The 11931-nt window shown below is 37.8% G+C and overlaps 1 protein-coding gene across 1 annotated transcript; it reads left to right on the top strand.

Annotated features, from left to right (window-relative positions):
- The first annotated feature begins 1159 nt into the window (after nucleotides 1–1159).
- LOC133053747 (heat shock transcription factor, Y-linked-like) lies at nucleotides 1160–2873 on the top strand. Its single transcript, XM_061138254.1, has 2 exons — nucleotides 1160–1672; nucleotides 2139–2873. Exons 1-2 carry the CDS (start codon nucleotides 1160–1162, stop codon nucleotides 2871–2873), a joined length of 1248 nt encoding a protein of 415 aa, XP_060994237.1.
- Nucleotides 2874–11931: the final 9058 nt, after the last annotated feature.

Below are 11931 nucleotides of genomic sequence, written 5' to 3'. Positions count from 1 at the left end.
TTCTGTTAGATATCAGAATTATTTCCAACTCCATGCTCCATCTCCACAGGAAATAGCCAAATTTTTTGTTGACTCAAACACTCCAAGACATGGGCAACCTGAAAAAAAAAAATTTAACCTGCATCTGAGATTTTCAGTCATATTTATAATTGAGCTCTAAGCCCAACACTTAATTTCCTTTCTTTTTCTAAGCAGTCCCTTCTTAAGATTGAAAACTATGAAAATAGAGAGAGAGGTAGGAGATTGTAGACCTCCTCGTGTTCCAAGATTCATTTTAATCAAGAAACTAGAAAAGCCAGAAACAAAGGAAAATAATCAAGCAATATACAATTGTAAAGATTTAGCAAAATCAATGATCTTTTGTTCCTCCTCAATGGCCATAGATAACATTCTCAGCAATATCCTGTGAAGTTTTAGAGATGCTAAAGCCCCCACCAGACTGAAATTTAAGTGCATATACCACAGAGTAGTTGTAACCAGACAGTTGATTATGTTGATTCCCGATGTCCTCAGTAGCAGACCATTAGTAGAATGCCCCAAAACCGATTACACACCCCATGGCCCAACCTCAATATGTCATTAAAATACTTCTCTTGAAACTATTTGGGGAGTGGGAGTCTTTGAAGCACCATCTGCTAGGATACCCTGCTTGGTCCTACAATAAACACATGGTTTCACTGAAACCCACAGTCAGTTGATTGACTTCATTACACAGAAGCCAGTAGACCCAAGTTTGGTTGGGTACCAGTACTGAATATTAAGTAAGTGTATAGAAGGGTGATAAATCACTTTTATTTCAGAAACCAGGTAGATTTCTTGATGTGATTTTTCTGTGTGAAAATTCTTGAGGAATGAAATTTTGCAGGCTTCATGGTTTGGTTACTATTTCTGTAAGCAGCCTGTATTTTAACATGATGCTGTAGTAAACACTGGTTGAATGCTACCCAACAATTGCTAGGAGACCAGTGACTTTGTGATGTCACAGCTACCCTTCAATTGCTAGGAGACCAGTGATTTTGTGATGTCACAGCTTTTGACTTTCAGAACCACTGTGATGATCTAGAGAGTTTATCTCTGTAGGCCAGCCAAGCAGAATTTGAAGTTGCACTGTGTAAAGTCAGACAAATGAGAAAAGTATCTGAAGAAAGATTGATCTAAGATGGCACATATTTCTTCAGAAATTCAAGATGTTCCTCCAAAAGATGAATCAACTGGTTCAGAAACCTCCATTAGATCTTCTTTGTATGATTGTACACTTACTGGGGACAAGGTTTTGAGATCTATGGTTGAAGAATATGCTTTTCAGGCTTTGTATGAGGAAGTTGTGATAAAAAGGCCACGTTACACATTTTCTGTCTCTGAAACAGATGAGGTGAATGCACCTCTTCCACCTGGATTTCCTCAAAAATTGTGGGCAATAGTTGAAAGTGATCAGTTTGAATCTATTTGGTGGGATGAGAGTGGCACTTGTATAGTGATCAATGAAGAACTCTTCAAGAAAGAAGTCTTGGAGAGAAAGGCACCTTTCAGAGTACTTGAAACCAATAGTATGAAAAGCTTAGTTCGGCAGCTTAACCTATATGGATTTAGTAAGAAGCGACCAACTTTTCAAAGATCTGCTTCACTACCTGACTTTCTGGAAGAAGAAAACAACATCTCTCTTTTGAGCAAGGTATTCCAAAATATTCACTCGTTGGCAATATGTAAGATTAAACCATGTGAATTAGAAAGCATGTTCATAAAACAGAATTAAAAATTGAGATAGCAAATTGTTGAAAAAGTTTAATTTTTTGAAGTTGAGAACATCTGGAGGCTAAAATATTTGATATTTAACAAGCTTTCCTAGCAACTTGAAATCATATACAAGTCCTGAAGCTACTTATTTATGTATATGTATATACATATACATAGATGCATGTATGTGTATGTACTGTATTTACTGTATATGTACCAATCATTTTTAGTTGAGGGACATAATTGTTTCTAACATGTTAGCTGTTAAAACTACTAATGGCTGTGTTTCATTTGATGCTATTTAATTGGTATCATTAAAGGTATACATTGTTATGGTTTAAATGTATTTGTCAGTTTTACCTTGGCTTATAAAGAAATTAAATAATTTTATCCTTTGATTTTAGCTACATATCTACTATAATCCAAATTTCAAAAGAGGCTATCCCCAACTGTTAGTAAGAATGAAAAGGAGAGTTGGGATTAACAATGTGTCTCCAATATCTTCATTAGTTCGAGATTACAAGACGAAGCATGTTAAAGCCAGGGTCAACACAGATGATCATAACTCTGATTTTCTTCCTGAAACTAGTGGAGAGAGTGCATTTTCAGCCTCCACAAGCTTAAGTGTGCCTTTCATACAAAAGCCTTATACCAGCCAGAGAGTCGCTAATACAAGTGCCCTACCTCCGTGTGACTTACCTTCCCCATCGTCAATATCAGTTAGACAAACAGAACAGATTTTGGTAGACCAACCTCCTGTTTTAAATCAGGTGAGCATTTTTAATTGGCACTCGTATAGCAGCTACACTCAAGTAAATGGCCACCTTGAGGACATTGCTACTACAACTACGCCTACTTCTCAGAACCCCATCGTTTCTCCATCACAGAGCAGTTATTCTGGACTGATGGTGGAGCCTTCTAAATTTCCAGTTACCTATAGTGATATGTCAGCCCATGACAGTCCTTATCCTAAACAGCAACAGAGAGGCAACTCATGGTCCTCAATGCCAACGACCACTTATACATCTGCCTCCTCTCTTTCAAGTCAACTTATCAAGAGTCATCATTATATGAAAACCATGCTAATTAAAACTGACCTATCAAATAAGTGTCAGATTATGGAGCCTAATGAAGATTAAAATTTACTTTGAAAGATGTCAACAAATACCTATAATTCTTGTAACTGAGCAATAAAATTACTTGTTCATCGTCATAGTTTCATTTGCTTCATTTTCATTTCATAACTTCATTTTCAAACAACGAAGTGGAAATGAGGCTTTAGATCGATGTCTGGCTATTTCACTGCACTGTATTATAAACTCCTCTGTTCTGGAAAACTTTTGTTAACTGTCCTGGGTAAATGATACCTGATCTAATGTTTGTAAGCAAGAAAATGAGAGCAAAAGGAAAAGAGGTAATGGATATAAAGTGATTTCTGAAATCATCCCTGCTGAAATGAATGGGTGTCTTAAATAGGATAGCATGGGAGCAGGAAGAGATACAAACAAAATAAAAACACATGCAAATACATTGTATGTACCTTAGTGCATTTACATTTACATTGTAATCTATAAGTTATTGATAAAGTCTTAAGAGGTTAGACAGCAGATTGTTTTCATTACAGAAATTCCTTTTGTACTTGAAAATATAGATATTGTAGCATGTCCAAAACCATGATCACCATTAACCATTACTGTGATACCAAAGATAGCATGATGTAATCAGTGACTAGCCCATAGACAGCACAAGATATGTATTTTACAAGTGGTATTTTACAGGGTCATTTTTGCTCTACTGTCTTAAGGCATGCATTTATTTCCTGACACCAAGATTCCACCCTATATTTCCTAGTGCATGTTTACATGTTGCTTATCTGTTCCCACAGATACAGAATAAATTCCTGGTGGTGACTGTAGCATATCAGCCTGGTTAACAATTTCTTTGAAGACATGATATATATTTTCCTTAGTAATTTCATTATCTTTCTCTTATACTGTGCTTCTGGAGCTACAATCACACAAACTACTTTGTCATGCTAAGCCCCTTCTCACAAGTTTGCCTCAACTCCCTCTTGGGGTTAGAAGGAACTTCTCTGTGACCTCCAAGCTGAGCACACATATCAGATCTTTCATGCGTTTTGGGTCTACCTTCTTTACTTCATGTGTCTTTCACATCAGCTAAAACTTAGAGCCTGCAAATGACACATTTTAAGTACTTGCTGAATTATCAATAAAGAAATATAATACCCAATCAAATGCTATACACATTACTCAACAACATCCTATAACCTGCACTGTTATCATAATTGACCTTTCCTACTTACTGAGAAATTTTTCCAAGTTGATAAATATTTATTATATTTACATGAATGTCAAATGTAGGAATTCAAAATTCATTATAAAATGATTGCTGTTCTCATGAAGTTTACAGTCTATAAGAACCCATTCTAAGCATGTTATTTCAGGCCCCAGTTCCCTAAAATTTATAAAGGAATCATTCATTTTAATCAACTAAAAAAGTCATGGAGTAAGCAGGGATCAAAATCAATGGCTGATCATTAATATGATTTACAACAAAATGCTCTGAGCAGAGCTTCTGTTTGTTGGACTATCCAGACTCTCATGAACACTACCTAGAAATCTTGGCAATCTCAGAATTGAGGCCCTTCCTTTAGATAGTTGTGGCAACATTAAACCATGTCCCTGTTTTGGTATGGTAACTCACATAGGACAACACCAAGTTAAGTTCACCATTCTCATTCTTACAGCTAACAGTGAAATCTCTGGAATATTTGTGTAGGTAAGGGAGTGGTTCACCAAACACACTCTTTTTCTTTTACTGAAAACGTTCATTAAATGTAGGTGAGAATACCATGCTTTAGAGGTAATCGTTTTATAGCACTTTGAAAAGTTATGGAAATTCGTGTCCTCCATTATCATTTCAAGCACAGAATCCAATGACCTTGGTTTAGATTTCAGGTGTTTTACTGTATAGTCAAATGTGGATGCTTTGAGCAATGTCACTTTAAAGGTGATTCCATCTTCTATTTCAAGGCCATATACTTGAAATATATTCTATTCCTTCTCAGTCCCTTCTACCTTATTTTCATGTTCTGTTTAGAGTGGCAGGTTCTTCTCAGAAAGAACAGGATTAATCCACTTAGTCCTCTGTGATAACTTGGATAAGCATGGATAAGGACATGTTGAAAAGCTACTGTTTTGATTCCCTCCTGAAAGCATATTATTAACCTGTACTTCAGTTGTCCTACCAATGGAAGCCTGGTTACATGATATATTACCTTGGTGAACAATTCCCATATGGCTTGAACATATCAGTGCCTTTAATTCTCAAAAGCATATAGAGAAAACTGCTCAATACTTTAGGGAAATATTGTACATTATTTCAATTTTATTTCCTTTATGTGTTTATTTTATAATTGGTGCCTAAAATAGTAAAAGTGAAAACAAAAATTTAAGTAATGTAAATACAGAAGATTTGGGCAAGGAGTAGAGAAATTGATGGGAGAAGTTCAGAGGATGAAATTGGATGCTTAAAATATCACACCGAGGAAACCAGATCTCAAAGAGACACGTGCACCCCAATGTTCATAGCAGCACTGTTTATAATAGGCAGGACATGGAAGCAACCTAGATGCCCATCAGCAGACCAAAGGATAAGGAAGCTGTGGTACATATACACCATGGAATATTACTCAGCCATTGAAAAGAATTCATTTGAATCAGTTCTCATGAGATGGATGAAACTGGAGCCCATTATACAGAATGAAGTAAGCCAGAAAGATAAAGAACATTACAGCATACTAACACATATATATGGAATTTAGAAAGATGGTAATGAAAACCCTATATGCAAAACAGAAAAAGAGACACAGATGTACACAACAGACTTTTGGACTCTGTGGGAGAAGGCGAGGTTGGGATGTTTTGAGAGAACAGCATCGAAACATGTATTATATATATATTTATATATATATAACAAGCCAATGTGCAACTGCAGGGCCTAAAGAGGTCAATATGACTTCAATTTTGTTACCCTACACCATTATTTTCATTTTAGCAAATCACAGAATATTGTTACATGCAAAATATTCTAAGATCACATGGGATGCAGAACAAAGGTATATCTTTTATTTTTTTTAATGGGGAATATAGATTATTCGTTTTTATTTTTATTTATTTTTTCTTTATTTTTTTCATTTATTTTTATTAGTTGGAGGCTAATTACTTAAAACACTCTGATTTAATATGTCACTAGAGTGAAATCATTAATCTACAAATTAACTTCCAACATTAAGCCTAGAAAAAAGTAACGAGGAAACTCTGCAGTTCATAGGTGTCCTTCACTGAGTTGAGTTTTCTTTTCATTTCCTAAGTGTGTTTTGAGCATATAAGATTGTGACTGTTCATGTGTGTGTGTGTGTGTGTGTGTGTGTGTGTGTGTGTGTGTGTGTGTGCATCAGATTAAGAATGTGTTTGTGAGTATATGTCTGGGTTCTCTTTTGGAAATTTATGTTAGAGATTTTGGATGATGAAATGGCTAATTCCAAAACAGAAAGAGGCACAAATTAAAGTGATTATTTAAAACCCTGCTTTCACATTTCAAAGGGCAAGACAAATGGGTGAGTTGCAAAGGTTGAAAGCATTTCAATAATCACCAAGCTACTGCACCCAAACATAGTTAAAAACTATGGTACTCTCCCAATCAGCCTAGCAGAAGTTGAGTGGGACCTTAGATGTCTATTATGTCTGGCAATAACAAAACACCCACAGGCTAATATGGGAGTACCAGAGAAGCCTAAGTAGATGCCTGGAGTTTGAACCAGGCCTTCTTGTAATAGGATACTACCTTCCTATATGAGGATGCACACTCACCAGTAATGAAGACTATTCTTGGGAATCAAAGAAACTAAGGATGAAATCTGGAATTCTGTTCCCACAGGGTAGAAGCTGCCTTCCCCCTTCCCAAGTGTATCAGAAAAACAATTAAAATAGAAGGAATTTATAAGATCGCCCACATGCTTCTTACATAATACCTTAAATGTCCAAGCCCCACCACACTGCTAATATGATGACTATACAGGACCTCTGGCTTCAACTCTGTGTGGCAATCATCATAAAATAATTTTATGCATATTTGATATGCTCTGATAATGCAGATCCATAAAACCAAAAATCTTGAGATCTGATTCAAAGAGGAAAACTTTGTACTCCCTGTTTTCAGTTTTATGGGGCTTTCACATGCATTCACACACGTCCACAATCCTCAACCTTCATCTGAAGACAAAAAGTGTGACATAAAGAGAAGAGGAATGGTCTATTCCCAGAGAAGGCAAGTGGCAAAATCAAAATGGCTCCGGTCTCCTACCTACATCCATCCTCAGTAATGTAGCACCTTGAAAGCATTCCTAAAGGTGACCAGGATAAACAAGTCAAAGACGCTTCTCGCAGGATTCAGTTCAGTTCAGTCGCTCAGTTGTGTCCTACTCATTGCGACCCCATGAATCACAGCATGACAGGCCTACTTGTTCATCATCAACTCCCGGAGTTTACACAAACTCATGTCCATAGAGTCAATGATGCCATCCAGCCATCTCGTCCTCTGTCGTCCCCTTCTCCTCCTGTCCCCGATCCTTCCTAGCCTCAGGGTCTTTTCCAAAGTGTCAACTCTTCACATGAGGTGACCAAAGTATTGGGATTTCAGCTTCAGCATCAGTCCTTCCAGTGAAAACCCAGGACTGGTCTCCTTTAGGATGGACTGGTTGGATCCCCTTGCAGTCCAAGGGACTCTCAAGAGTCTTCTCCAACACCACAGTTCAAAAGATTACAGAGTTTGATTTAGAAGCTATAAGTTTGTGTAACTCTCACCTCATCCTAAAGATCACATACTATGACTGTTACCACATCAGAAGATGGCCAGCTGTAGCAGATATCTAGAGACAATGACTGCTTCTGCTAAGACCAAGATTGCAGATTCAAGTGGCAGGTGGGTAAGGTTTCCATCTCAGGATACCACATGACTCCGCAGGAGTTCTCCTTCTCTGGAAAGCTCTCTAAAGACATTGTGAGAAGTACAATTTGGGGGAGGAAAAGAAGGAAACTGACAAGAGCTGTTTTCTTTCTAATTGTCCTGAATCTCACTTATCATCACAGGTACCCTGACAGAGTTACCATGCTCTCCGAACCATCTCCCAAGCACTGCCAATATCAATCTTTTGATGTTGTTCAGTCACTCAGTCTTGCCTGACTCTTTGTGACTCCATGCACAGCAAGAAACCTGGGCTCTCCTCCCCTTCAAACTCATGACCTTTCAGTGAGTGATGCTTTGTAGCCATCTTGCCCTCTGTTGTTCCCTTCTTCTCCTGCCCCCAATAATTCCCAGCATAAATTTCTTTCCAGTGATTTTGCTCTTGGCCTCAGGGGGCCAATATTATTGGCTCTTCATGTTCAGCATCAGTCCTTCTGAGAAGAGTCAGAGATTATTTCCTTCTTGCTTTACTAGTTTGAACTCCATGCTCACCACAGAACTCTTATATGTCTTCTCCAGCATGACTGTTGCAAAACATCAATGTTTTGGCACTCAGTTCTTGTGGTCCTGCTCCCTTCTCCATAGGTTACTCCTGAAAATCAACTTTGACTGTTTGGATCTTTTTCAGTAATCTCTCAGCTTCTTTATGTGGTGTCTAGATTGGTCATAGTTTCATCCAAGGGGAAAGTGCCTTTAAGTTTCATGGCTGCAGTCACTTCCCACAGTGATATCAGAGGTGAACAAAGTGAAACCTGTCACTGATTCAATTATATCCCATCGATATATCTCAAAATGACTGGACCAAATTATATGATCTTATTTTTTGTATTTGTTTGTTTTTATATTGAGTTTTAATCCAGCTTTTCCACTCTCCCCTTTAATCTTCACCAGCAGACTCTTTAGTTTCTAGTGTTTTTCAGCCATTTGTGTGTTGTCCTCTTATTATTTTCTTTTTTGTTGTTGTCCTTTTATAATTAAGGCTATTCATACTGCTCACAGTAATTTTGTTTCCAACTTCAGATTCTTTCAGCAAGTTACTTTCCATGATGTCTTCTGCATAGAAGTTAAATAAGCTGGGTGACAACATAGAGCCTTGATGTATTTCCTTCCCTACTTTGTACTAGTTCACTTTTCCTTCTCCAATTCCAACTGTCGCGTCTTCACCTGCATGCACATTTCCGAGGAAACAGGTACAGTTGTCTGATATTCTTATCTCTTTAAGAATTTTCCACAATTTTTTTGTGACTGACACAGATTAATGGCTTCCCAGTTGGCTCGGATGGTAAGTCATCTGCAGACCCAGTTTCGATCCCTGTGTCTGGAAGATCCCTTGGAGAAGCAAATGATAGGCTACAGTCCATGGGGTCAAAAGAGTCAGATATGACTCATTTACACATGCAGTCTAAGCCATTAACAGAGACAATAAAGCAGATATTGATGACTTCATGGAATCCTCTTGTTTCTTCTATGATCCAAACCCCAATTAAGTTTTACCTATTAAAACTAAATGACTAACTACACCTGCCTCTTTTTGTTGTTTTTGTTTCTATTGTTTTTCTCTGTCTCTCTTTTTCAAGCTATTATCTACAAACTGCTACATTCCTGGACACTTTCCATTTTCTTACATATGAATTAAATCATGCCCATGCCAGCCTCTGACCTTTGATACTCAAAGCAGTTAAGTTTCCAGAGCAGAAATAAGGAATCTGTGCTCTGGGAAAATCTCAGGACAGTTTGACAAATAGCTAGATATTTTCAGGAACTGACTTTTTGAGCCCAATTCCTGTACCATCTCTTATGTGGAAAAGAACTATGTTTCCTCAAGCTAATGACAATTCCTCATTAGCATAAATTTCAGGAAAAATAAATGTGCTTATCTGCGTGTTCAAAGTCAATGATATACCAATTATGTGTGTATGTATGTAACCTCCCATCAAACAGATTAATTCATGTCAACTAAAGTTTGTCATTTCACTGGCATGCATAAAGGAATTACAGAGCTTGCCTAGAAAGAAAATCAGAAGTTCTGATTTGGCAGAAAACAAGAGGACATTGAGTGCAACTCTTTCCCTGGAAGTATCACAAAGAATCCTTCTACAAAGGTGACAGTTCCTCCAGAGCATCAATGAATATCAACAGAAGACCTTGCTCAACAGCAAGGACTATATGGGAACTAGGCATAACTGGGAAGAATGGAGGGAAGATAGGAGATGGAGGATGAGAGGAATAGAACCAAGCTTGTGTCTTGAGGGGGGAGATGGAAAAGCAGGGAATAGTTTGAGGATTCAGGCAAGTAACCTCACTAAACTTAAATTACTTTTGACTGAAAGGAAGCAAGGTGAATATGCTGAGGAAATATAGTTTGTCTAGAGTGAGAGTCAGAGAATGTGTGGTGTGGTCCTGCATGCCCTAAACTGCAATGCAGGCCAACTAGTGTGCATACAACCTGAAAGATGACACATGGGCTTAGAAAGCCAACCTGGGAGGGAACTGCTTTTGACTATGTGGAGATAGAATGATGGATCTGGGACAACAAAGTGTGTAGAAAGGAATGCCTTTCAACAAATCCAAAACTGACAAGGAAGCGGGACCTTAGGGCTCAGTCACACAGAGCAGGTGGTGACAGAATTGAATTTCCCACTCTTGCCACATGTAAGTTTTCTTAAAATTTTTGCTTATTTGGTGTTTTAAGATTGTTTAAATCATATATATATATATGTGTGTGTGTGTGTATATATATATACATATATACATATATATTGATTGTGTACTTTGTGTTCTGGATTTCTGTGCCTTTTGTTGATATTGTTTCTTGCCATTTTTGTTTTAATAGGTATACATTTCTATACTAACTGTGACTTTCTCTTGTACTGTGGGACAGCCCTTGTCATTTTTTCAGATTTTTTCCTTTCATTCTTCAGGTGGCACTCTGCTCTGGTGTCCTTTTATGTTGTACAAGTTATTTGGTTAGTCCTACTGTTGATTCTGTGTTTTTCCCAATCATCATTATTGTTTGTGTTATTTTACTTGTAGTTTGATATTGATTTCTTACTATTTGTCTGTCTTCCTTTTTTATTCCTCTGTCTAATCTTTTGCTATGTGTTCTTGAATCTCTGACCAGAAGTTGGGCCTGATCATCTAGGCATTCAACACTGTATCAAGAACCATAGACCACCAAAGAAATCCTGGCTCCAGTGAATATGAATTGGTGAGAGTCTCTATAAAGGCCTCCATCTGAAACTAAAAACCAGTTCTACCCAAAACCCTATCCTATGCAAAGCTGATGACTTACACCACAGAAAAAGCAAGACAGAAACACAAGTCAAATCATTCACAAATGGACTGGCTAAAGTAAGACTAAACCCATACATACCTGCAAAAGACCGCACTGACATGGTTCAATATAAAAGACAGAAACATCACCTGTGGTCACAAGAATATAGTTGCCAGTCCCTCCCTCTTCAAGGACACACTAGCTACTGGCCCAAACGTATCCACTCACAGCATAGACTGGAAGTGAGTACTACAATGCTGCATCCTGGGAAGAAAAGATCATTAACATAGTAAGCTAAACAAAAGTGAAAACAGTAAAGCGTGTTGCAGGCAAAGAAACAAGATAAAAATGTGTAAGACAGAATTAAAGGGGAAATAGAAAGAAGCAACAAGAGGGAATGTTTTCCTGGACCAAGAGGCTAGTAAGACAGGTGATCCAGAGAATTTTGGATACTGTTTTATGGCCTCGTCCAGTAACAGCACATTGAGTGGCCTTCAACAAAATCTTTGCCAAACCTGAGAATGGACATTCTCAACACCATGAGATAAAATGGTCATGAAATTTCCCCCTCAAAATCATGGTCAAGTTTATGAGCAAAAGGGGCTCTGCCAACTGAAGATTGATACTTACCATGTGCATCTACAGAGATTAAATCATTGCCACTGCAACTGCTGACTTTCAACGTCCCTGAAAGGCCTTCAGGGTGAAAATCGGGAATGAGGCACTCGGTGCTCTGAGAAAAACTGGCAGAACAGGCCTTCAGACAATTAGATCTTTTCAGGAGATTTTATGAGTCCCAATTCTTGCATCTTCTCATACCTGGAGAAACACTGATGTCATTAATAGTGACATCTGCTTTGGCTATTAAGGAAAATTTT

This window comes from Dama dama, unplaced genomic scaffold, assembly GCF_033118175.1.
Source record: "Dama dama isolate Ldn47 unplaced genomic scaffold, ASM3311817v1 ptg000209l, whole genome shotgun sequence".
NCBI lineage: Eukaryota > Metazoa > Chordata > Mammalia > Artiodactyla > Cervidae > Dama > Dama dama.
The sequence above is the reverse complement of the archived record's forward strand: the minus strand, read 5'-3'. Positions and strand labels throughout refer to the sequence as shown.

Coding starts and splice junctions, on each gene's coding strand:
- LOC133053747 (XM_061138254.1), top strand. CDS start 1,160: ATGGCACATATTTCTTCAGAAATTCAAGATGTTCCTCCAAAAGATGAA. Junction 1,673..2,138: donor ACATCTCTCTTTTGAGCAAG/GTATTCCAAAAT, acceptor CTTTGATTTTAG/CTACATATCTACTATAATCC.